The sequence below is a fragment of the Saccostrea echinata genome, unplaced genomic scaffold (genome assembly GCF_033153115.1).
Source record: "Saccostrea echinata isolate AGI-Se365-2 ecotype Australia unplaced genomic scaffold, CSIRO_AGI_Sech_v1 ptg000027l, whole genome shotgun sequence".
NCBI lineage: Eukaryota > Metazoa > Mollusca > Bivalvia > Ostreida > Ostreidae > Saccostrea > Saccostrea echinata.
The window spans coordinates 2,431,272-2,454,960 of NW_026889776.1; the positions used below are offsets into that span (position 1 = coordinate 2,431,272).

At 35.1% G+C, this 23,689-nt stretch overlaps 1 protein-coding gene across 1 annotated transcript; it reads right to left on the minus strand.

Annotated features, from left to right (window-relative positions):
• Window positions 1-4,847: 4,847 nt before the first annotated feature.
• LOC133193303 (cholecystokinin receptor type A-like) lies at window positions 4,848-17,978 on the minus strand. Its single transcript, XM_061329251.1, has 4 exons — window positions 17,906-17,978; window positions 14,733-15,271; window positions 9,928-10,293; window positions 4,848-5,986 (listed from the first exon to the last, which is right to left on the minus strand). The coding sequence occupies exons 2-4, from the start codon at window positions 15,040-15,042 to the stop codon at window positions 5,436-5,438; spliced, it is 1,227 nt and encodes a 408-aa protein (XP_061185235.1). The 5' UTR covers window positions 15,043-15,271; window positions 17,906-17,978; the 3' UTR covers window positions 4,848-5,435.
• Window positions 17,979-23,689: the final 5,711 nt, after the last annotated feature.

Sequence of the window (23,689 nt, forward strand, 5' to 3'; positions counted from 1 at the left end):
ATGCTATAGCAACATATAAGTCATGAAATTATACAGAAAATTTGAGAAAATATGAAGTTCAAATCTGTGTCCAAGCACCTTTAACGATCTAATGTTATATAGGGAAAAAAACAGTAGAGGTATGATAAATCAGTCAGGTGTAACGAATGACAAGAGTATTATCGAAAATGGCGTATGCCTATTTACGAGTCGTGTTCAGCTTTAAGAAGGAAAATTGTGAATGTTAGACGTTATATTGTAACAAGGCTAGGGGGGAGGGATTTCTCTCAAGACAGTGCTACCCATAATAAATTTATTTTGAATTATATGAATATCCTCTTTACTATAAATTGGATGTTTATTTTTCTATCTTTATCAGTTTATTTGTCTAAAAAATCTTTACAAGAAATCGAAAGTGTACATCCCGATGAGCAAGACTGAGTAGGTTATAAAAACGTTGATGTGTCAAAATTCTAAACACCTGTGTATTAAGTTAATCAGTAGATCAGTAAGGAAGTCTGAGAGGATAAAGGGAGTCCCATAGAGCCCGGTATCTGAGTGTTTGATGTAGGGGTGCGTTTTATGTATACATTAAAATTCTTACATCAAGATCCAGGTTGATGTAACAAGCAGCATGTTGTTTTCGATACGTATCTTGATGGTATTTCTTTGAGACGTGTAATTAATTTGAAAAAAATTGCTGAAATCGAAAAGAAGATGAACATGTCTTCTGTATATTGACTCAATATTATTTTAGGAGTGTTTTTTCAGTTTGCTGATAAATTGTGTTTGTTGATGAATGCTGTAGAATTAAATATATAATAGTATACTGAGAAACTAAAATTTTACTCTTCTGACTGGTATGTTTGTCCATTTTTCCTGTCTTTGGTTTAAGGATTTAACCCCAACCCCCCAACCCCCCAAAAAAAACTCCTTTCAAGAAAAGGTAACATTTTACAAAGCTTATCAGACAGTGGAATAGTTAATCCTATATTTACCCTGCGATCGAAATGGGAAGGTCGTGTCTGTCCATCTCTTGATCGTTCTATCTACAGGATTCTCAGAAAGTTGTGGATTTTGATAAAATTTAGAGAGAAAAGAAATGGATTTGGGAAATGGATTTTAACCAATGTTCGACAAAACGTGCAGGTGCTAGAATTCTAATTATTTTTCTATCGGGGCAAGTGACACTAAAAAATAGGTATATTGATTGATTGTTTGATTATTGAGGATTAATCTTCGATTATGATCTTCTCAAGAACAACAAAGGCATGATAAGTCATATTTTTATGAAAGCATGTTCAAGTAGTGTAGATTCAAGTTTGTTCAAATCATGACCCCCGGGAAGGATGGGGCCGCAATGGGCGATAAAATTTTTACATAGGCATATTTAAAATCTTCTTAAGAACAGCAAAGCCATGATTGTCATATTTATATGAAAGCATCCTTAGGCAGTGTAGATTCAAATTTATTTATTTTTTGGCACCAGGGATAAAAGTTTTACATAAGAATACGCTATATACGGGGGAAATAGGTAATATTACGAAGGGTTGATAATACCTTTTTTTCAATTGAATTGGTAATATCACCCATTCGAATATGTGATACATTATATTATATAGATTCGAATGTGATATCACTTTTCAGAATGAATAGGTGATATCATTCATTCGAATAGTAATATCAACTATTCGAATAAGTGAGATGTTTAATTTGCATTTATTATACTAAATAATGAATAGTCCCTCCTTCAAAAAATATATCAAAAAAAGAAATATGACAATCGCCAAATCAAAGAAAGAAATGTTAAGACGCATTCTTCGAACAATTTCATTTTTTAGCGTTGCTTCAAAAAGGATGATGTTGATTTCAATACCACTAATGAACAAAATTCAGTCAATGATCAAAGACTCTCTAGACTCGTAAAACTAATTGGAGCCACATTCTATAATATTTGGTTGATAAAAAAGTTAAATTTACGCTATGATACAGAAATATCCTCCTTTTCGATACCAAGGGGGAACAGTGTTGGAAAGTTATGCACGATAAAGGAAAATGTCCCAAGAACAACCCGATTTTTATAGCATGAAAAATTGCATTTTTATTGACCCAAGGCGAATTCGGGCCATTCTCAGTTGAATAGGTGGTATCACCCATTCGAATAGCTGGTATCACTTACTCTTTATCCCCTGTGCTATGTGTCCTCAGCGTTTTCCCTGATTTAAAAAAAAAGCAAAGGGCCTTCGCGGTCTTTTGTTTACTATATTATCAATGGAGCCCGCCATAACACCCAAACCCCTTATCCAGGGGCCATGAATTTCACAATTTTGGAAGAAGAACCCTTGCTTATCATAATCATCAACTTAGTGGTATTACCAAATACCCAAGAGCAGAGAATAATATTTTCAAAGAATAAATGTATTTTGACTATATGATCAATAAAGCAGCGCCCTAACACCAGAACCCCTGGCCCTGGGGCTAAGAAATTCGCTATGCTGGAAGAGGCGCCATTGCTCATCATTACCATGCAGTTAGTTTTTTCCTTTTTACCTTAATACCTAAGAGAAGAAAAAATGATTTTCATAGATATAATTCACTATCATTTGATCATGACCCCCCCCCCAACTCCTGACCCTGGGGCAATGAAATTCAAAATTTTTGAATAGGCACCCTTGCTCATCATTACCATAAAATTAGTTTGTTTTCTTAATATCCAGGAGCAGAGAAGAAGATTTTCAAAGAAATAATGCATTTTCACTATATAATCAAGAGCATCCCCAACACCACCACAAAGAACCCCTGATCCAGGGGCCATGTATTTCACAATTTTGGAGGAGACATCCTTGCTCATCATAACTTTGCACTTAATTTGTCTGCTTAATACCCAGGAGCAGAGAAGAAGATTGTCAAAAAAATAATGTTTCCTCACTATACCGGGTATATCATATAGAGCCATTCCCCCTCTTGCTACATAAGAGCCGCTGACCCAGGGGCAATGTATTTCACAGTTTTGGAGGAGGCACCCTTGCTCATTATAACCACGCACTTAGTTTATCTACTAAGTAACTAGAACTAGAGAAGATTTCAAAGAATTAATGCAATTTTACTATATATTCAATAGAGCCCCTAACACCAGAACCCCCTACCCGGGAGCCATGAAATTCACAATTTTGGAAGAGTCACCCTTGCTCATTATAACTATGTATTTCGTTTGTTTTGCTTAATGCCAAAGAACTGAAAAGAAAGTTTTCAAAGAAAAGTATTATCAATAGAGCACTCCCCTACCATAACCCCTGACCCTGGGGCCACAATTTTCACAGTTTTGGAAGAGGAACCATTGCTTATCATAATCATGCACCTAGTTTATCTCCTAAATATACAGGGGGAGAAGATTTTTGAAGAATTTTCACTATATTGTCATTTTAAGCCCACTCCCCCTGACGCTGAAGCCATGAATACAGTCAGAGTCAGGGTGGAAAAAGTTTAGCATTAATTAGCGTTCTGATACATTTGAGACTGCGTATCTAATTTGATGTTCTTTATTCCATACTTATAAGCAAATCCAAAGAAAAAACAAACTAATTCAGAGAATCTGTGTCCCAAATCAATTATCATAATGTTTTTACAATGCTCAAGGAATATTGTGTTCTGAGAGAGGACATGGCAATATTATATCCTCAAACGGCGTAAGAGTCAAGATGGCACTATTGCTAACATTTAGTGCCATTATAATGTGTTCCAAAGTTACTACCAGTACAAGACAAGTTTGAATTAAGATGACTCTGTTGCTAACATTTAGTGGCGCTATACATGTCCCAGAGTAACTTTCAGTATTAGGCTAGTTTTAGTTAAGATGACATTGTTGCTAACATTAAGTGGAACTATTCGAGTAACTACCAGTATTAGACCAGTTTGAAGTAAGATGACACTGTTGCTAACATTTAGTGGCCCTATTCGAGTAACTACCAGTATTAGACAAGTTTTAGTTAAGATGACACTGTTGCTAATATTTAGTGGCGCTATTCGAGTAACTACCAGTATTAGACAGTTTTAGTTAATACGAGCCTGTTGCTAACGTTTAATGCCACTATACGTGTCCCAGAGTAACTACCATTATTAGTCAAGTTTGAAGTAAGATGACACTGTTGCTAACATTCATTGCCACAATACGTGTCCTAGAGTAACTACCAGTATAAGGCAAATTTTAACTAAGATGGCACTGTTGCTAACATTTAGTGGCGCTCCTCCACAAGTTGGAGAGGATATAGCAACGCGCTTCTGAGTATGTGGGTAAGTGCGTGCGTAACGGAAGTTATCTTATATGGGGAACAATGGCATTTCCTGAATTGAATATTTGTTGTTATTCTAATTTATTTTTCGTAATTTTTGTATTGCAATCACCGAACGATAACCCCTCTCCTCCCAAGATTCGGTATTTTAACGTTATTGTCCAGCTGCCCAAACGTTCTTCCTTAGGCCGACTTAAGTTATGAAGACAAAAAGACCCTTTTGAATATGGTTTTCGCTTTCATTTTTTATTGAATTGTATTTTTATCAATAAGTAAAGCTTGTTTTGTGATTGCTACATTGAGAAGCCGTGAATTGTACAGTTTTATACGTGTTAAATAATATCTATTAATCAGGCTCCAGGGCCATAAAACTTAGATGAGCTTACTTTTGATTTAGTCTCACTTTTCTACTATTAATCCCTTTGGTAAAAGTGAGACTGATATCAAAAGTGAGCTCGTCTAACTCGTTTATGTGCCCGGGGCCTGGAGTCAATGACAGTCGATAAGAATTTTGTATGATACTGCCTTTCACTAACAGTTGTTTGCTTTTTTTATATGAGTGGCGAGTTTGTTGTAAGAAACAGGCCTCTAACATAAATGTACTCTTTTGCGAGGGGATATTCTGCTTTGCGGTTCCTTGTTAAGATGGCTCTGTTGTTAACATTTAGTGGCACTATACATATTCCAGAGTAACTCCAAGCATTCGACAAGTTTTAGTTAAGATGGCACAGTTGCTAACATTACTGGCACTATACATATTCCAGAGTAACTACCAGCATTCGACAAGTTTTAGTTAAGATGGCACAGTTGCTAACATTACTGGCACTATACATGTTCCGGAGTAACTACCAGCATTCGACAAGTTTTAGTTAAGATGGCACACTTGCTAACATTTAGTGGCACTATAGATAAATTTCCAATTTCCAGTGCTGGATACTGTGTGTGGCACTTAGACCTGTTCCTGGGTCAGTTCTTGGTGGTGGTTCTTATTGTGTACATGTCACTAAGACCTGTTCCTGGGTCAGAACTCGGTGATAGTTATTATTGTGTACATTTCACTAAGACCTGTTCCTGGGACAGAACTCGGTGATGGTTCTTATTGTGTACATGTCTCTAAGACTTGTTCCTGGGTCAGTTCTTGGTGGTGGTCTTTAATATGTGTGACACTTAGACCTGTTCCTGCGTCAGTTCTTGGTGGTGATTCTTCAGTAAACTACAGCGTGTCGTCTGAAGTTTTAGAGAATTAAACTGATCACTACGATTGGAAAAATGTCGACTGACATTTGGTAAACTACAACAGTTACAGCAACTTAAAACGCTTCGAAAAGACTGTCTGAATTTCTTGTTCATCAAGCAGTAAGTGACTGGATTACAAGCAGACGATATGTACGCCAGCATGAAGACAAGAGACAGAGTTAGGTTAGAAAAGTACTCCTTCAAACTCTGCGAATGAAAGGAATTCCAAGTTTGCACAACATACAATGGTGTCCAACAGATTAAATATTCTATCACTACCGCCAACAACATACGTATCACGCGTACTTTGGCTGCGCGGCTGCGCTCAGGGTTTGAATGCCGAATCATGCACCGTTGCTCTGGTTTTCTTTGCGGCGTTGAGTCGCCACTGTTTAAGCCCCCGCCTCTACTTCCCAAAAAGTTTCTGAAGCTGGAATTTTCTAATGACTGCATACTGCCACTGTTACGCCTTCTGTAAAAACCTGCAAAAAGCAAAACTGTGCTGCATTACATAACCAAAGATCAAAGGCGGATCCACGATTCCAAGTTTGGTTGAAGGGAGATGTAAGGGATGAAAAATCAAATACATGATCACAAATGAAGAAATGAAATAGAGTTTGTCCAAATGCAATATTATTTTTACGTCAGCTAATTTCTGTGGTCCGATTTTTTTTTCTTTCAAAGAAAGCATTCATATTTCCTTAATTGCAATTTTTGTCATACCATTCAATCTATAATACGGAGGATGTGAGAATAAAAACCTTGTCGGAACAAATCGTTTGCCTTATTGAACTTTCTAGGTAGCATGCAAGAATATGTAATTTGCTCTAAGATCCTAGCAGATTATCTAGAATTATGAAGCACGCATCAAATCCGCTTTACCATTTTTTGCTATTTTTGTATTAAAAGCATCTAACCTGTTTGACCAATTTCAATATATTTCTGTATTAAAAGCAATTTTTCGTAGAGCAATTCAGTCAAATTAAGCTAATTTTGGATAAATGAAATCATAGAGGAAAAATTGTAAACGAATAAAAAAAAAGATGGCTGTCTTTCCGGAAAGAAGATGTATTTATGGTCACAGAAATTACCTGTCTAACGACAAACTACTAACTAAATATTTAACTTATTTTACATAAAATGGTTATATATCCAGAAAGTTACACTAAATATTTATACTATTACATCAGCCCCAGACTTTATTTAATAAAAAGTAATATATGGAACATGTAAAAAAAAAAAATGTTATAAATGATAAGATATATCCTTTAAAAATCTTTACATTGGAAAAATGACATTAAAGTAGGACTATGCCCAACAAAAAGACTCTACAGTAAGACCCCCCCCCCCCGGAAAATAACAGTAGAATATTAGGATTTTCCCACAAAAATACCACGCCAGATTCAATTTTCCGGGGAGAAATCCTACTCCAATATACGAGTACAATTTCCCCCAAAGCCAATTTCCAACCACCGCTACCCTCTTTTACTTGAATATTATTCTAATTGGCCTAATTGAATAACGATCTATGAAATAATGATGTCTCACTGTCTGTGCTTATACTAGTATGCTTTTTTGTTTAATTATTCTGCCCTTTCCTGACCCACTGAAAAACACTACTTGAAACAAATATTCACAAGATATTGTGTAGAAGCGATCAATAATTTAATAATCAACAATTAATAATCAAATATTTCTCACACACTATTGTCAAAAAAAGGAGTCTTTTGCTACACACTGACCCGTAAGTAAAACATTGGATCGATCAGAGAAGCTTACTTGAACAGTGGCCCAGGCGAGCTAAATTGTATGCCAGTTATTTGCATGTAAAAAAGCACGGACTTAACTAGGAGATATCATAAAACAGGTTTGTATAAGGCGCTTTTATGATTTGTTAACGAAACATTGATCCTACTTCAAAATCAATACCAAAATTAATGACTTTATTCAGGAATATTGAAAATCACACACTTTATAGTGTTTGTTACCTCTATTTCACTTGCCGACACTGGCACTTGCCTTTTTCAACATGTCTTTTTTAAATGGCTTTTATAAATAAAATATTCTCCAAACTGTAATTATTACAGTAGGAAGATTTTTTTTTACGATTTATAAAAAGTATTGTTAAAAACTTCAAGTGCCTGCGGTTCCCGACTTGATTTTTACGAGTGACGTGGAGGTGATGCAGCGCCAGATTTCACGTTTAGCGGATAAAATATTTTCAAATATACATGCATACAAAGTATACAAAATGTTATAAAAAAAAAATGATAAGCCATTTTTTATACTAATTTTGCCGATGGATACTCGACCTGAGCATGCATAGGTGTGATCTGTTGAAAGGGAATGCTTACTCCTCCTAGGCACCTGATCCTATTTCTGATGTTGCTGGGATTCCGTGTTTTTTTAATTATCCCTGTTCACCATCTGTATTGTTTAAGCTTTATGAGATTCATTCTTGTTCCCTATCTTCACCTATAATCCTTTATTTGTCATTCAGTATGGAATATGTATACTGAATTTGATTGAAATCAACCTCTAGGATGTATACATATATTTACTATTCATATTTTGAGGTCAATACGAGGGTTCATCTATCCGAAGAGTATCATATCCAGAAAGGTATTGTTCTTGATTGTTTACATTTGTCCTAGTCAAACACAGAGCGAGAAGTAGAATCAAACATAACCAGTTGTACAATTGTTAATTAGGAACTTGATCCGTTTTTGGTCCGATATATATGGTGTTCCGTTGGGGCCACTCGCACCTTCGCCTTTAGGGCGAAGATGCCAGAATGCGAACTTGCGAAGGCGAAGGAGCGAAGATGCGACGGCGAAGCGCGAAGTTGCGAGGGCGAGGGTGCGAAGGCGCGATACTAGTATCGCTCCTTCGCCTTCGCATTTTCCCCCTCGCACCTTCGCCTTTTTTTGTGGAGTTCTCTATCGTATGCTTACAATGTAGATCGAAGTATATCTACTGCAAATATGCAAATTTATATTACGCCAGGATGTATCAAAATCAAACTTTTTACAGTTTATGGATCATGATAAAATATTAATTCTGTTCCTTGTCCTTTAGGTTGAGACTGTGGTGCACACCACCACTACGATTACATATATACAGTATCTATAATTTTGCTCGAGCACATGCACCAGTCACAACAATCACTTACCATCATTACATTATATAATCTATCATTGTATATTAAATTAGAGTGTCCGGTGACAATTACACTATTTCTCGTTTCATAAAATAGCAAGTGTATATTCATTAGTAAAAACCGTCATTGTACAATGGATTTCAACCATTGCTTAACATCCATTTTGGCGCCGTCACACTAATCTAGCGCATGCGTACCAATAACATTCAAGGGCCCACTAAAGTTAACTCATAACGATAAAGAGCTCCACAGTAGTAAAATGCGAAGGCGAAAGTGCGAAGTTGCGATTGCGAAAGTGCGATATTAGTATCATGGCCGTAGGAACCGGGGGGGGGGGGCACGGGGGGGCCGTGCCCCCCCAATAATTTTGCCGATATATAGATTACTTAGTAAACATAGATACTATAAGCATGTGCCCCCTCAATAAAACCGCCTGATGACCTTTTTTTTTTTTTTTTTTTTTTTTTTGCTTTTCAGAAAATTTTTGGTAGTGCCCCCTCAACTGTCAACTGAAAAATGTTTGGCTGTGCCCCCCCAAACTGAAATTGCTTCCTACGGGCCTGAGTATCGCTCCTTCGCCTTCGCACCCTCGCACTCTCGCCTTCGCATCTTCGCACTTTCGCTTCTTCGCCTTTGGAACTTCGCATTCTCGCATCTTCGCCCTAAAGGCGAGAGTGCGAAGGTGCGAGTGGCCCCAACGAAACACCAAAGATTTAGAAAAAAAAATTGTGTTCAACTGAAAGTCGGGTGCAGGTGAAATAACTTTTTATAACTAATTAATTTATGAACCCTCTATACACTGCACACAAAAGAGTTCTGATTTTGTGGTAACACTTAAAGGAATCTGTCTTAGATCAAATAAAATAAATTCGAAATTCTAAACATTTTAATAGGCCAAGATAAATTAACTTAATACTTTGCATGTATTTCCACTCTAAAGTAATCAACAGTGGTTTCTGTTCATCACTTCATTATCTTTGAACATTTTTCCTGGAGATAAATGGGAGGAACCCTTTGTTGAAAATAAAATAGATAAGCACAATATTTATACCTTTGCACAATATAATTTTCTCAAAGTTTACTAAATATTTACTTTAGTGTATAGAAGGTCTTTAATGTAGAACTTTGGCCTAATGAATAACCAAAAATAAATAAATGAAAAATTTAAAAAAATAAATGTTATGTTCACCCCATCCGTTCAAAATCTATTTTTCGTTTAAACATCAGGCACAATTTAATGAATATACTACAATCATTTTTTACCATTTGTTCCCTTTTGCACTGTTATGTCCTCATACAAAGTGTGTGTAACAGTACCGTACGCCACGGACATTGCAATAAGTGGTATGACCAGTAGGAGTAACACAAGCGCCACCGTGTAGATCCGCTCCGCTATATCTGCAACCCATTTCTCTCGGCAAGTGTACATTCCAGGGCGCCTATTCTCATGCTTGGTGTGGACTGGAATGGGAATCATGATCACAAACGCCATTCCCCAGATAAGTAGGATGCTGCGGTATGCGTGGGAGAGAGTCTGCCATTTTCTGGACTGTAAGGGACGACAAATGGCAAAGTATCTCTCCAGCGAAATGGCGACTAAGGTAAAACTACTGACCCCTACCGATACCCCTGCAATAAATTTACATCATTTATTTTCAACATCTCGTAACTTTCTTAGTAAATAAAAAAAAATACATCCTTTTTTTCTAAGACAATCTGAAAAAAAAAATGAATGGAAAAGTCTAGAATTATTACTCCCGTAAAAAGAAGCCATATTAAGATTCCATTTTAATGTAATATTGATGTAATCACAGGAAAGGGTGGGAGTGGCAGGGAGCTTATGCATCCCACTTTTGAAAGCGGGGAGGGGTATCTTTGTGCCTCCCTTATTTGTAAAAAAAAAATCCAAAAAAATATATATTTGGAAAAAGTGAGCTTTCTTTTGCTTGTCAAATTCTAAATCACTATTCTGGAAGAAACAGCCATTCCCCGACTATACTCCCGGAACATTTTTTGGTAAAAAGAGTAATATAATGGCTAGTTAAAATATTTGCTATGAAGGATTGTCGAGTGACGCTAGGGGTTTTTTTTTTGTTTACTTGTCGCCAGACTGAGAGAACCACACCCCCCATCCCCATCCCCGTCTCCACTGTTGACATCAATTTTGTCACTACACATGCATTTACAAAAAAAAAGACTTAATCTACTTTTCAGCAATCTAACTAATTTGACTACGATTCAAATAAGGAAGGAAGAAAAAAGATTGAATTCAGAGGAATAAAGGAAAAAAAAACTAGAAATCTCAGGGCACCTTGTTTACATAAAACGAAATCGTACTTTTGACGTTTTATGTTAATATTGTCAGATATAGGATTCCATCTAGAATTTTTACGACGACAACTAAACGGCTGCACCAAATTAGATGGGTACTATGGGATAACGTCAGTCGCTAAAATTGTATTAGATCAAAATCTGACAGGAAGATTTTTACCATGCGTGATGGAATTACTTTTTGTTTATTGTTTATTGCCTTATACGGTTAGGGATTTCTATAACATTGGCTTGACAAGATTGTCGGTTTGTTATTGACCATGCAAATGAATTCTGTTGTCTGCTCAATAACAACGCTAATCAAAGGAAATAAGAAAGCATGCTATTATTCTCTGGATTCAAGCGTATCAAGAAAAATTATCAAGAAAATGTCTATTAATAATAAGAAAATATTCATTAATAAGAAACAAATCTGCTAATAAGAAAACGCCTAATAAGAAAATACCTATTGATAAGAAATATCAATTAATAAGGAAATATTAATAAGAAAATATCTTTTGTCATATCCTAGATTTCAATTTGTTCTTAATGTTGTATTAATTCCCGCTCAGTAAATTTAAAATTTAGAACATTACACCATTAAGAAGTTATCTATCAATTCCATCAAACATCACATCATAGAAATGTTTAAAGAGGAGTGATTCTTTAAAAAGATTATCTCTTTAATATATATATATATTTCAGTAAAGCCCTGTTTTTTTTTTGTTTTTTTTTTGTTTTTTTTGTAATAGAAAATATCTCTCCCACTGTAAAGTATATTATGCTGAATTTCCATTAATTTTATTTTTCATATCCATATTCTGTTAGAGCTTGTTATAATTTCAATTTAAAAAGCGGAGGATTTTTTTCCTCACAGATTCCAAGAAGAGAGGAAAATAGTCGTAAAATATGCTTTACAAACGTGCTCAAAGTTTCCCTCCTTATCAAAAAGCTAGCAATGTAGTCATCGTTTGATGTCGCTTTGTTGTATATTTTCAGTCTTTTATAGGGGCATGGCGTTATAAGACAATGCTTGAAAGCCATTTAGATGGAAATCTGTGGAACATTTGATAAATGTGAGTGATATCACGGAAGGACTAATTTTGTTATTGTAACGCCTTTAAAGCGCCGTCAACTTTCGGTCCCTCCGCATATTATTCGTAATCGTAACTCAAGAAAATCCATTAACTGCGCATTGATTCCATTGTCCATACAACTTGTACTTAAATTACACAACATTTATGTGCAGGAGAATGTTATCTACTGAAAAAATATTGGGTAATTTAGAGCTTTTTTCCCCTTTTGTTGGAATGTCCTTTGATCTTTTTGAACGGTGCCTTTCGTATCCAAATTAAACCACTTTTGTCATATCGCAGAATGTTTTTCATTACATCTATTGCTCTTATATTTCTAAGCTAGTGTAGATTAACAACTTTTAAAAATCACGACAAACGAGAAGTTATTAGCATAACCTAATTGAATTGGTCCTGTTTTAAACAATTTATTTTAAAACATCCTAGTTTTAAAATAATGCCCTCGGTTGTTAAGATGTTTTGAAGAAATACTTGTCAAAAGGTCATTCCTGTGTGATTCTTTTCGTTCTCAGAAATCCTAGGCTATTTTCAACCCAAAGAAAGTCACTTTCGTACTGTCAATAAACTACAAGATTCTATCGAACAGAGCAGATTATCTATCAAAAATAATCCACATTAATCGTTTGTTACTTTTAAGTATTCTTTTTATCTTTTATACGGCATCAGCTGTGGAATTAAGCGCTGTTTTGTTCATGGAATGAATTCAAGTCTGTTGACCATGATATAAAAGAATCGCTTTGGGCATCTATTCGATAAATAGAATCTTGATTTTCTAAAATTGAAACATTCAACTTTTGAATACAAGTGAATGCATTCATTTAATTTCTCAGTTTTGGTGCAAAATATCATTTAACTCGAGGCTTTCCCTAAATGCTTGATATAAAGACCTTTTGAGAGACAGTTTGTGGAAATCCTTAATCGTAGTTTTTAAATACTTTTATGCCCCCAGACCGAAAGGGTTTTTTTTGTTCTCTCTGTCTCTGTCTACAGTCATTTTTTTGGGGGGGAGGGGGGGGGGGTCACCATCACGGATTAGAAATGTAAGCCTTAAATGCCCCATATCTTTTTATTAATGAAAAAACCTATTAAAAAGGCCATACTCGACATAAGGGTAGGTCATTCGTATGTGATGAATAAACATTGTTGGCTAGACAAAAAGATGCATTTATAAATACATGTATCTGAAATATATAAATTAATGACATTGATATACCAATCATTAATGTATCTTGGTTATGTTAAGTTAACATTTTTGAAAATTGTGTCAAACTTCAAGGTCACGGTCATGGGGTCAAAAATCATAGAATGTTTGGAAAAGTGTCACAGGTAGTGCACATGTCATATATGAATGTCCTTTAGCTATCTTCTCATTCAAAAGTTATAATCAATGTACAGGTCAGGCCCGTAGGAAGGAATTTCACTTTGAGGGGGCACAACCAGACATTTTCAGTTGGGGGGATACTATCAAGTACCAAAATTCCTTGACAAGCAAAAAATTTAAAAAAAAAAAAAAAAAAAAGGCCATCAGGCGTTATTTTTGAGGGGGCACAAGCAAAAAGTAGCTATGTTTTCTATGGTATTCTATATTTTATATATCGGCAAAATTATTGGTGGGCACCCCCCTCCCCCGGTCCCTACGGCCATGCAGGTAATGTATGAAATATGAAAGCCCTGGCTTTTCTCAGTTAAAATAAAGTTTTTGTGACAGACAGACAGACTGAAGGAAGAATGAGATTTAATGCTATCTCGCTTTCGCAAAAGCTGAAAAAAAAAATGAGGGAGAAACGGAAACTTCTTGAACTGTTTCTCTCTCCACAAGACAGAGATACAAAGAAAAAAAAGAGGAATAGGGGATATATGAATGAGGGTTATTGAGATCCTGTTGAGTGCCTGTGTACTATAAAATAAAAATCTAAACATTTATTTAAAAGATTTATTATTATTAAGAAAAAAACATTTTTATATTTTTAATAGACGATATAAACAATGAAATTTTTGTGTCCTATTTTGTTTTGATAATATTCATGCTAAATATTTGAAATTTGGAATAATAACGGTTAGAAGTTATAACAACGTCATGACTTTAAAACCATAATTTTTTCACATAACGTCAATATGTTCTGACACCGTGCGCAACGTCTTAAAAGGAAAAAAAAGAAAGTAAAGTAATAAAATAGGGTTATAGTTGTGTTTTTGTAGATTCGGAATATCACTCTACAAAAACAGATTTGATATAGAGTAAAATCAAGGGAACTCAAATGTCCTATAGAATGTTAATCAAAGTAAGTAATTTGTCTACGTGCAAACTTGGGGAGGTATGACTTCATAAATTCTACAGCAGATTCAAGATTTGTCTATCCCGTGATAATCAGAATTAATTTAGGTTGACATCCATTTGCTGACGGACTTGAATATATTATCACAAGAAAAGGGCAATTCGTAAATGACTTGGATAAAGCTTAACAAAAGATGGAAGAATTATTCTATGGCTTCAGGCATCTTTGATAATCGGGGGGGGGGGGGGGGGGAGGTCGTGTTAAATTTAGTGATATTAATTTAAAAAATTAAAAATTTGGGGGGAAAATCAAACAAATTGGTACATCTCCCCGTTTAAATTCAATATTAATAATTTTCTTACGGCTATATATAGATGTACATACATACCTTGAAAGTATCGTGAAAGATAACAAAATGTTGGTCCAAAAACAAAATTTCTCATGAGCATGGGAATGATATTGAAAGGCATACAAAAAAGTGCCAAGAGCAGATCACTGATGGCCAGATTCAACAAGAACACATTGGTCACTGTCCGCATTCTCTTGTTCTGGACAAGGGTGGCAATAACCAGACTATTGCCCAAGAGAGCCAAGACAAATATGACGGCATAACAAACCGCGGCGACTTCGGAACTCAGTGCTTCATGCGGAAGGTGTTCACTGGAATTGTTAATCTCAGAAAAGTTGGAATTATTCATGTTCTGTGTTAAGAAGTAAGGCAGATGAAGCTCCAATCACACAAGAAACAAGGTAGATAATGAGTTTACGAGTGGCCATTTGTTTACTATGATGGAACAAGAGAAGGTGCAGCGCTTGCCGATGTTTCTCATTGCTGTCATTGTTTGTGTATTGGGGAGTTATTGTTTCTGACCAATCCAGTAAATCGCTCTACTAATCAATGCCTGATTCCAGTGGAATGATCTCCATCTATAACAGATAAATGAAGAAGAAGACAGGACACCTTCAAAGATTACATTCATAGTGAAAAAATATGATATATGCAGAAATCTATTTCGTAGACATCCTCGCAGTATCTAATCTCCCCCAGTATACTGTAGGGATTTCATTTCACAAGAGATAAATCAATTTTCTAATTCTAACTCCAGCAAAAGATACTTTCATTTCATTGAAAGATATAAGACACATACATAAACGAAATTAGTTTTGAAACAACTGAATTTGGTCTATTAGATAAAATTCTCCGGAGTAAACATTGCACTATTGCTACATGAATATTTTAGTAGCCAGGAGTACTGTATCAGTTTATCAATGTAAGTTCGAGTACTAAAATTACATAATGTTCTAGCCATTCAATACTGATATTACATAAATTACATAATGTACTAGCCATTCAATACTGATATTACATAAATTACATAATGTACTAGCAATTCAATACTGATATTACATAAATTACATAATGTACTAGCCATGCAATATTGATATTACATAAATAACATAATGTACTAGCCATTCAAGATTGATAATGTACTAGCATACAATTCAATACTGACAGTACATACCGAACGGATTTCTAATCATTAATGAAACCACTATTATTCGCAACAACTTTTATGCGCGATTCGTCAGTTTGAAAGCAAACTGAGATTATCAATTTTCGGGAATAAGAAAAATGTACACAAATGCAAAATAAAAAAAAAGATGTGTTTTGAAACACTGATGCCCTCCGTCTGGCAGCTTATGGCGAAGGTTAAAGTTTCTTATATGCAAAGTCAAACTCCAGGTTAAAAGATCAAATATGTTGGTATCCAAACGAAGGTCTTGTCACAAGAAACACACATGTGAAGTCTGAAAGATATAGCACCAATTGTTCAAAAGTTATGACCAAGGTTAAAGTTTTTTCAAAAGTAGGTCAAACTCCAAGGTCAAGGTCAAAGGGCCAAAATTGTTGGTATACAAAGGAAGGTCTTGTCACAAGGAATACACATGTGAAGAATGAAAGCCCTAGCACCTACTGTTCAAAAGTTATGGCTAAGGTTAAAGTTTTTCAAAAGTAGGTCATCTCCAAGATCAAGGTTAAACGGTCAAAGTTGGTATCCGAAGGAAGTTCTTGTCAGAAGGTATACACATGTACAGTTTGAAAGCCCTAGCACCAGCTATTTAAAAGTTATGGCCAAAGTTAAAGTCTAATAAAATTTTGTAAAAGTAGGTCAAACTCTAAGGTCAAAACGTCAAATTTGATGGTTCCCAAATAAAGGTCTTGTCACAAGGAATACACAAGTGAAATATGAAAGCCATAGCTCTAACCAATCAAATGTTATGGGAAAGGTTAGAGTTTTTGCGGACAAACAGACAGACAGCTAAACAGACAGACGGACAGAGCAAAAACTATATGCCCCCGAATCTTCGATTACGGGGGCATAAAAAATTTGCGTAGAGAAATATTTGCGAGTAAATGAGGGTCATGGAGCATCAGTAATACATGTTTCATTGACACAAATAACATAATTTATGAAAACCATATCTTTTTTTAAAAAAATGTACAAATTCGCCCACTAGTGATGAAACATTTCACATACATAATCTTAACGGATATAAAGCCCTTTCACCACTCTTGATACTCTAGATCAAGGACGGGTTTAGATTTTCCAGGAAAGGGGGGGGGGGACTACTTTATAACTAGGAAGCATTAGGTCTTGATGCAGGGTGATGTTACATTAAAATTAGATCATCAAAATGCGTTACTTTTTTACTCTTAAGTTTAGGCATATTTTAATGTAAGTAGAAAAAGATGCGAGAGAAAATATTGGGGAAAGGGAGGGCGATCCTCCTCCATTCGTTGTCAGAAAATACGGTAAATAAACGACTTTAAGTCAGAAATTTATTAAGAAGAGCAAAGGTCCTTTGGAAGTAATATATATGTATACATTTTGTATAATAAACTGCTTATCCGATACGGATAATGGAGGATAGTTTTTTTTTCATCAAATGTTTTCCTTCTGGCAAGTCTTGAGGAATAGTTTCCCTTATGAGTTTAATTAAAAAAAACTTTGTACCTGTCAGATCCAGCGGAGAATTGTATACTGTCACATCCATAGGCACTTAACGTTTTTTAAAATATTTTTTTCTTTGATAAAAAATTGTAGTGTGGAATTTGTTTGTTTTTTTTAATAAAGTGCCTGTGGTCTTTATTTATAATTATTCATACACTCATTGGCAATTGCAAATTGTTAATTAGTAAAAGACATACTGTACGATTGTATAAAAGTACAGCTGAATATAGCAGTAAATGCTAGTTAAATACTAGTTGGAATATTTCTCCTTGAGGTATCTTCTATGTGATATTAATTACACGTAATCAAGGGAAACGGGAATATAGGAAGATGCTGATGGTTCGAATATCAACAACTTAAATACATGTATAGTTCAGTTTTAACTGAACATGATAAAGGTACACATTCACGTTCTAGAATTCATTAACGATATGTAAATGGTGAAGGCATTCGCCACATAAATTTAATGAACAAGAAACAGGCACACATCAGAACCGTCATTTATGTACTGGAATTATGGAATAAGATCAATAATGAAAGTACATACCTCTAAACCTTCAAAACAAGCCGCATCATCCCCCGGAAAACGTACAGATATTCGTATTTGTTTTATTGTCACTCACATGGGGGGAAAGAGAGTGGCACAATTTTGAAAATAATTTAACCAACGAACCGTGACAGTCTGTATATTTTACCTTGTATACATACATGTTTGTGGGTTATCTACTAATTTATATTAAAAAGACGTGCGTAACAGAACATAATTTATGATGTATTTTAAAACGAACACTATTATTAAGAACACATGCTATAAAAAAAAAATGGATGCACGGATTGATATATTTGTTTTTTAACTTGATTGGGTTGTAAATGATGCATGTATCAAATCTCCATCATACTAAGAAATTGTAGACTTTCTTTAATGTTCAGATTTCTTTTTTTTTTTGCTATCACCTTTACAAATTAGCTATTTTTAAAATCACTTTATAGGACATTATTGACAAACTTGGAATGAAAAATGAAACTTTCTGCGGCTAAACTTATTTAGTTATTTTCATGAATTTTGAAAAAAAAAGTTTGTGTCATCTGTCCTTAAGGCACAGTATGAAAGTCAGATAAAACTACACACAGTTTTCTGTAAAAATCGTATACACATCTTTTGATCTTTTGTCAAGTCAATAAAAAGGGGACCAGCATCCCCCCTCCCCCATGTAAGGTGTCCCGAGTCCCCTCGTGTCACACATGATTGCGAACATTGGCAATATCAGACACCAGCCGTATCTTTTCAGTTTCTACTCACTCTCTAGTAACAGTTACTCAATCTCTCAATATATTATATTAAATGCACTGAGAATTTCTTAACAGAGAACGTGTGAAATTAAGATTGCAGTGAAAATAACGTACTGGGAGATAATGAACAAAGACATGGGAAGATGAGTACGGATTCAAACCGGATGGATAATGACGAGAGGAAAAATTGTGTTCACTGAGCATGCTTACAGCGATACCATTTACTTAAGCCTCAACATGCACGTAGAAACACGCACTTGTGCACCTGTTTCATCTTTTGAGATTTGCATGCATATAATACAAACATCACCAGTATTAGTCAATATATCATGTATAATTTGAGGTAAATAAGAAGTTTCCTTGAAACATGCATTTGTTTGTGCATTACATGAACAATGTTATATATTCTCAGGTGCAAACAATTATCAAATGCCTAGAGAAAAGGTTATAAATAACAAGAGGCCCAAGGGCCTTAATGGTCACCTGAATATAATACAACACTATAAAGGATCCATAGACGTATAAAATAAAACTATATAAACTGAAATAAAAAGATACACTGCCCAAAAGCAAGAGTAAATAGTGTGAATAGCAACGGGTAACTTCTCGCAGTAGAATACAAATTAATAGAATCCTGCCCAGCAACAAAACACTTGACCGTGTGGTCCAGATTTTCATAAATACGGTAGATGCCCAGGAGCAGAGCTGAAAATTTTCAAAGAAATAATGCATTTTCACTATAAATTCAACACAACCCCTGGGCCCGCCCTAACACCTGAATTCCTTACACAGGGGTCATGGAATTCACAGTTTTGGAACATTTGCTCATCATAACTATGCATATAGTTTATCTGCTAAATACCTAGGAGTAGAGAAGAAGATTTTCGAAGAATTGAAGCATTTTCACAATATAATCAATAAAGCCTCACACTGACACCAATACCCTAACCCTGGAGCCATGAAATTCAAAAATTTGGAAAATGCACCCTCGCTCTTCATAACCATGCATTTAATTTGTTCGCTTGATATCCGGTAGCAGAGGAGAAGATTTTCAAAGATTAAATGCATTTTCACTACATATTCAAAAAGCCCCATCCTTACTCTAAAAACCCTGACCCAGTGGCTATGAATTTCAAATTTTTGAGAGGCACACTTGGCCATCATAACCATGCAATTGGTTTGTCTATTAAATATCCAGAAGCAGAGAAAAGGGTATTTTAAAAACAGATGCTTTTTCACCATCTGATTTATACGTTCCTGTCTTAATACCAGAACTCCTGACCCAGAGGCCATGAAATTTACAATTTCGGAAATAATCAACAGAGACCCATCATAACACTAGGGCACTTAACCCAGGGGCCATAAAATGCAAAATTTTGGAAGAAGCACCCTCTCTTATCATAACTTTGTACTATTATTATTTTTTTTTGCTTAATACTAAGGAGCAGAGAAGTAAATTGTCAAAGAATTCATGCATTTTTACCTTATAATCAGTAAAGCCCCACCCTGACACCAGAACCCCCTAACCTGGGGCCATGAAATTCAAAAACTTTGGAAGAGGCACCCTTGCTCATCTTAACCATGCATTTAGTTTGCAAACAATAGAACCCCCCTGCCAAAAACCCCTGTCCCTGGCTCTTTTGAATCTATAGTGAAAATGCATTATTTATTGGAAAATCTTCTCTATTCACAATTTTGGAAAAATTATCTTTGCTCATTATAACGATGCACTTAGTTTATCTGCTTAATACCAAGGAGCAGAGAAGAAGATTTTCAAAGACTTGATGCATTTTAAAAATATTAATCAATAAAGCCCTGTCCTAACACCAAAATTTCTGACCTAGAGGCCATAAAATTCACAATTTGGAAAGAGACACCTCTGCTCATCATAACTTGCACTTAATACTCAGGAACAGAGAAGAAGATGTTCAAAGAAATAATTCGTTTTCACTATATAATCAAAAGAGTCCCCACCACACACACACACACATCAGAACCCCTGACCCAGGGGCAATGAAATTCACATTTTGGAAGAGGCACCCTTGTTCCTTATAACTATGCATTTGATTTATTTTATGCATTTGATTTATTTTACCCAGGAGCAGGAAAGATGATCTTCAAAGAATAAATGCATTTTCACGACAGAAACAACCTACCCCAAGGTGCCATGATTTGAATAATTTAGAATATATGCATTGTGTTAGGAAGCTTTCACATAAGTTACATTTTTTCAGGTCCATGAGTGATTCTCGAGAAGATTATTCAAAGAGAAAAAAACTTTCCTTTTATTCCGATGAAAACTTTTATCCCCAGTTGTGCCCCCCCCCCAAGGGAGAGGGGGTAGGAGGGGCAGAATTTGTATGATTTAGAATCTAACACTATGTCTGGAAGCTTTCACAAAAGTTTCATCTTTTCTGGTCCAGTGGTTCTCTAGAAGATTTCTTACAGATTTTTTCCTATTGATTTCAATTTAAAACTTCGAACCCCTATTGTGGCCCCACATTAACAACAACCCCCTAACCCCCCGGTATGATTTGAACAATGTAGAATTAACACTTTTTCTGGATGCTTTCACATCTTTTATGGTCCATGCAGTGGTTCTTGAGAAGATTTTTTAACCATGCAACCCTATGTTTGTCCCCTCATTTTGACCAATTTAGAATTCCCTTTGCACGAGAATGCTTTGTGGCAAGTTCGTCCCGTGGTTCTTGAGAAGAAGGCGAAAATTTGTAAAGTTTACATACGGATAGACAGACAGACATCTAGTTGGACGGACGTCGGGCAACGGGTGGCCAGAAAAGCTCATTTAAACTTTCAGCTCAAGTGAGCTAAACTGACCTTCTTGTGTCATGTACCCGTGCACCACTTTTTATTGAAATTGGATGAAATTGTAGGAGGAAAAACATTTTGAAAGAATCTCATACTGTACTCTATTTAAGTAACCATGGCAACATTGTTCATCGAAATCGCGATAGAATTATGTATCTTGGTGTAGTCTGCTTATATGCTTTTTTTTTAAGTTTTATTGAAATCGGTACAAAACAAAGGGAGAAACATTTTCAAAAATATTTTTTACAGAGGGAGATCGAAACAGTTTGATAGGCAAAAATATACACTTTAAGAACTTTCCCATCACTTAATTTCTGGTCTCAGACCAGGGGAGCTAAAAATAATAATTAATGTGGTGTCCGCAGTCCGGGGAAGTACCGATTTACAATATACATTGACTGCTTGTTCACTTTGTTGTTTGGTTTCAACAGCATTATACAATCTGGTCGTCTTTCCGTCCATTAAATGAATTTTAAGGGGGAAGAAATCATAGAGAATATTTGATGGATTAGAGTATCTTAAAAGGGGGAAATGGTTTGGTTCTGATTTAATTAAAGAACATCGAATCGATAGTCGTTATAGCCTATTATATAAAAGCTCTGTCAACAATGAACTTTGCATGCTTTCTTTTCAAGCCAAACAAAATAGATTTTATTTCTACTAGTATTTTGACAACACATGAATTAAGTCAAGATTTTTACAGCTACTTTTGTAAAATTGGTATTATACGTCCCAAGGGGCTAGTTGAAAATGTCCATTAAACACTTTGCTTCTCGCTTCATTTTAACATTTTATGAGATAACCTCCTCATAATTACCTTTAATGACTTTTTAACGCTACATCTTGATGTTGAAAGGACATTAGCGATAACAAGTCAGATCAAAGAAAAAACAATATTTTAAAGAAAATTCACAAAAGCCAAAAAATATCAGGTAATATTCGTTTAAAAACCTAGACTATCTCATAACAAAGGAGGAATTATCTCGTTAATGCGAGATAAGATCTCAGTTTATAAAATGTGAAAAAGAGACGAGATGTAAAGTGTATAATGCACATATTTACCAGCCCCTTGGGACGTGTAACACCAGTTTTAATTCTTATGTTGATCAAACTTGCATTAACCGAGTTTTTATGTCATTTAATCTGAATGTGACCTATATTTCTTCTGAGATCTAATTATTTTTGGAACTATACTCGATATAATACAACCTATAATTTGGACGCTGTATGTGACCTATATTTTCTGGAAGAGTGAATAAATGAAAGTTTTGAAAGTTTTTCTATTTTTCAGCTCTATCATTGAATAAAGATGCACGGATTATACGTAAAGGATGAGTGGATATTGTCTATAGGACGTGTGGATAATGTCTAAAGGATGTATGGATAGTGCATGTAGGACGTGTAGATAATGTCTAAAGGATGAATGGATGGTGCCGTGTGGATAATGTCTAAAGGACGTATGGATGGTGCCTATAGGACGCTTGGATAATGTCTAAAGGATGCATCAATATTGCCTGTAGGAAGCGTGGATAATGATTGTCTAAAGGATGCATATCTATTGCAGTTAGGAATTATGGTGCTTCGGATGCCGCCTGTGTCTCCAGAAGAGAAATAGTGTAAAAATTTCTGAGATTTATTCCCAATTTTAACTCCAGTACAATTCTTTGGTGTTGAGAAGAAAGAATACACTGTATATTGTTGACAGATGTAGCCATGATCACTGTTTCAAGGAAGATAATTCTCAATCCTCTTGCTAACCATGTTTAACTTTATATGAGTTAAGCGTATCTTATAGAGAAGAGATTAGCTGTATTTCATAGCTGTAAAGTTCTTGCTGACGTGGATGATGAAGGATTAACTCCTCGGTCGCGAAGTGTTTTCGAAAGAAAAGAAGATGGACGAACAATTAAGGCTAGCAAATTGCTAGCAAAAAGAAAGAAGAGAAAAATTAAATCTCAATTATGACAAATTTTTCTTTCATATTTCATCTCAACATTGAAGTATACTTTATGTACAATTAATCTCCAATTTGCAACAATCTCACAAAGATTACAATTATTTGTCTATGAAATAATTAACATATACACAACAAAGACGGCAAAATTTATCATTTTTAATACTTTAAATATCACAATTTTCTCATATGATCGGGTCTTCGCGCCATTTTTTTGAAACATTATACTCAAAGTATGCGTAAAACTATTCATATTTT

Bases quoted from the DNA above. Each gene is read 5' to 3' on its own strand.
- LOC133193303 (XM_061329251.1), bottom strand. From the start codon at position 15,042: ATGAATAATTCCAACTTTTCTGAGATTAACAATTCCAGTGAACACCTT. The intron at 10,294-14,732 runs GTATGTATGTAC...AATTTATTGCAG, and splicing joins TCTTTCACGATACTTTCAAG to GGGTATCGGTAGGGGTCAGT. The intron at 5,987-9,927 runs GTAAAAAATGAT...TGCTTTTTGCAG, and splicing joins AGTGCAAAAGGGAACAAATG to GTTTTTACAGAAGGCGTAAC.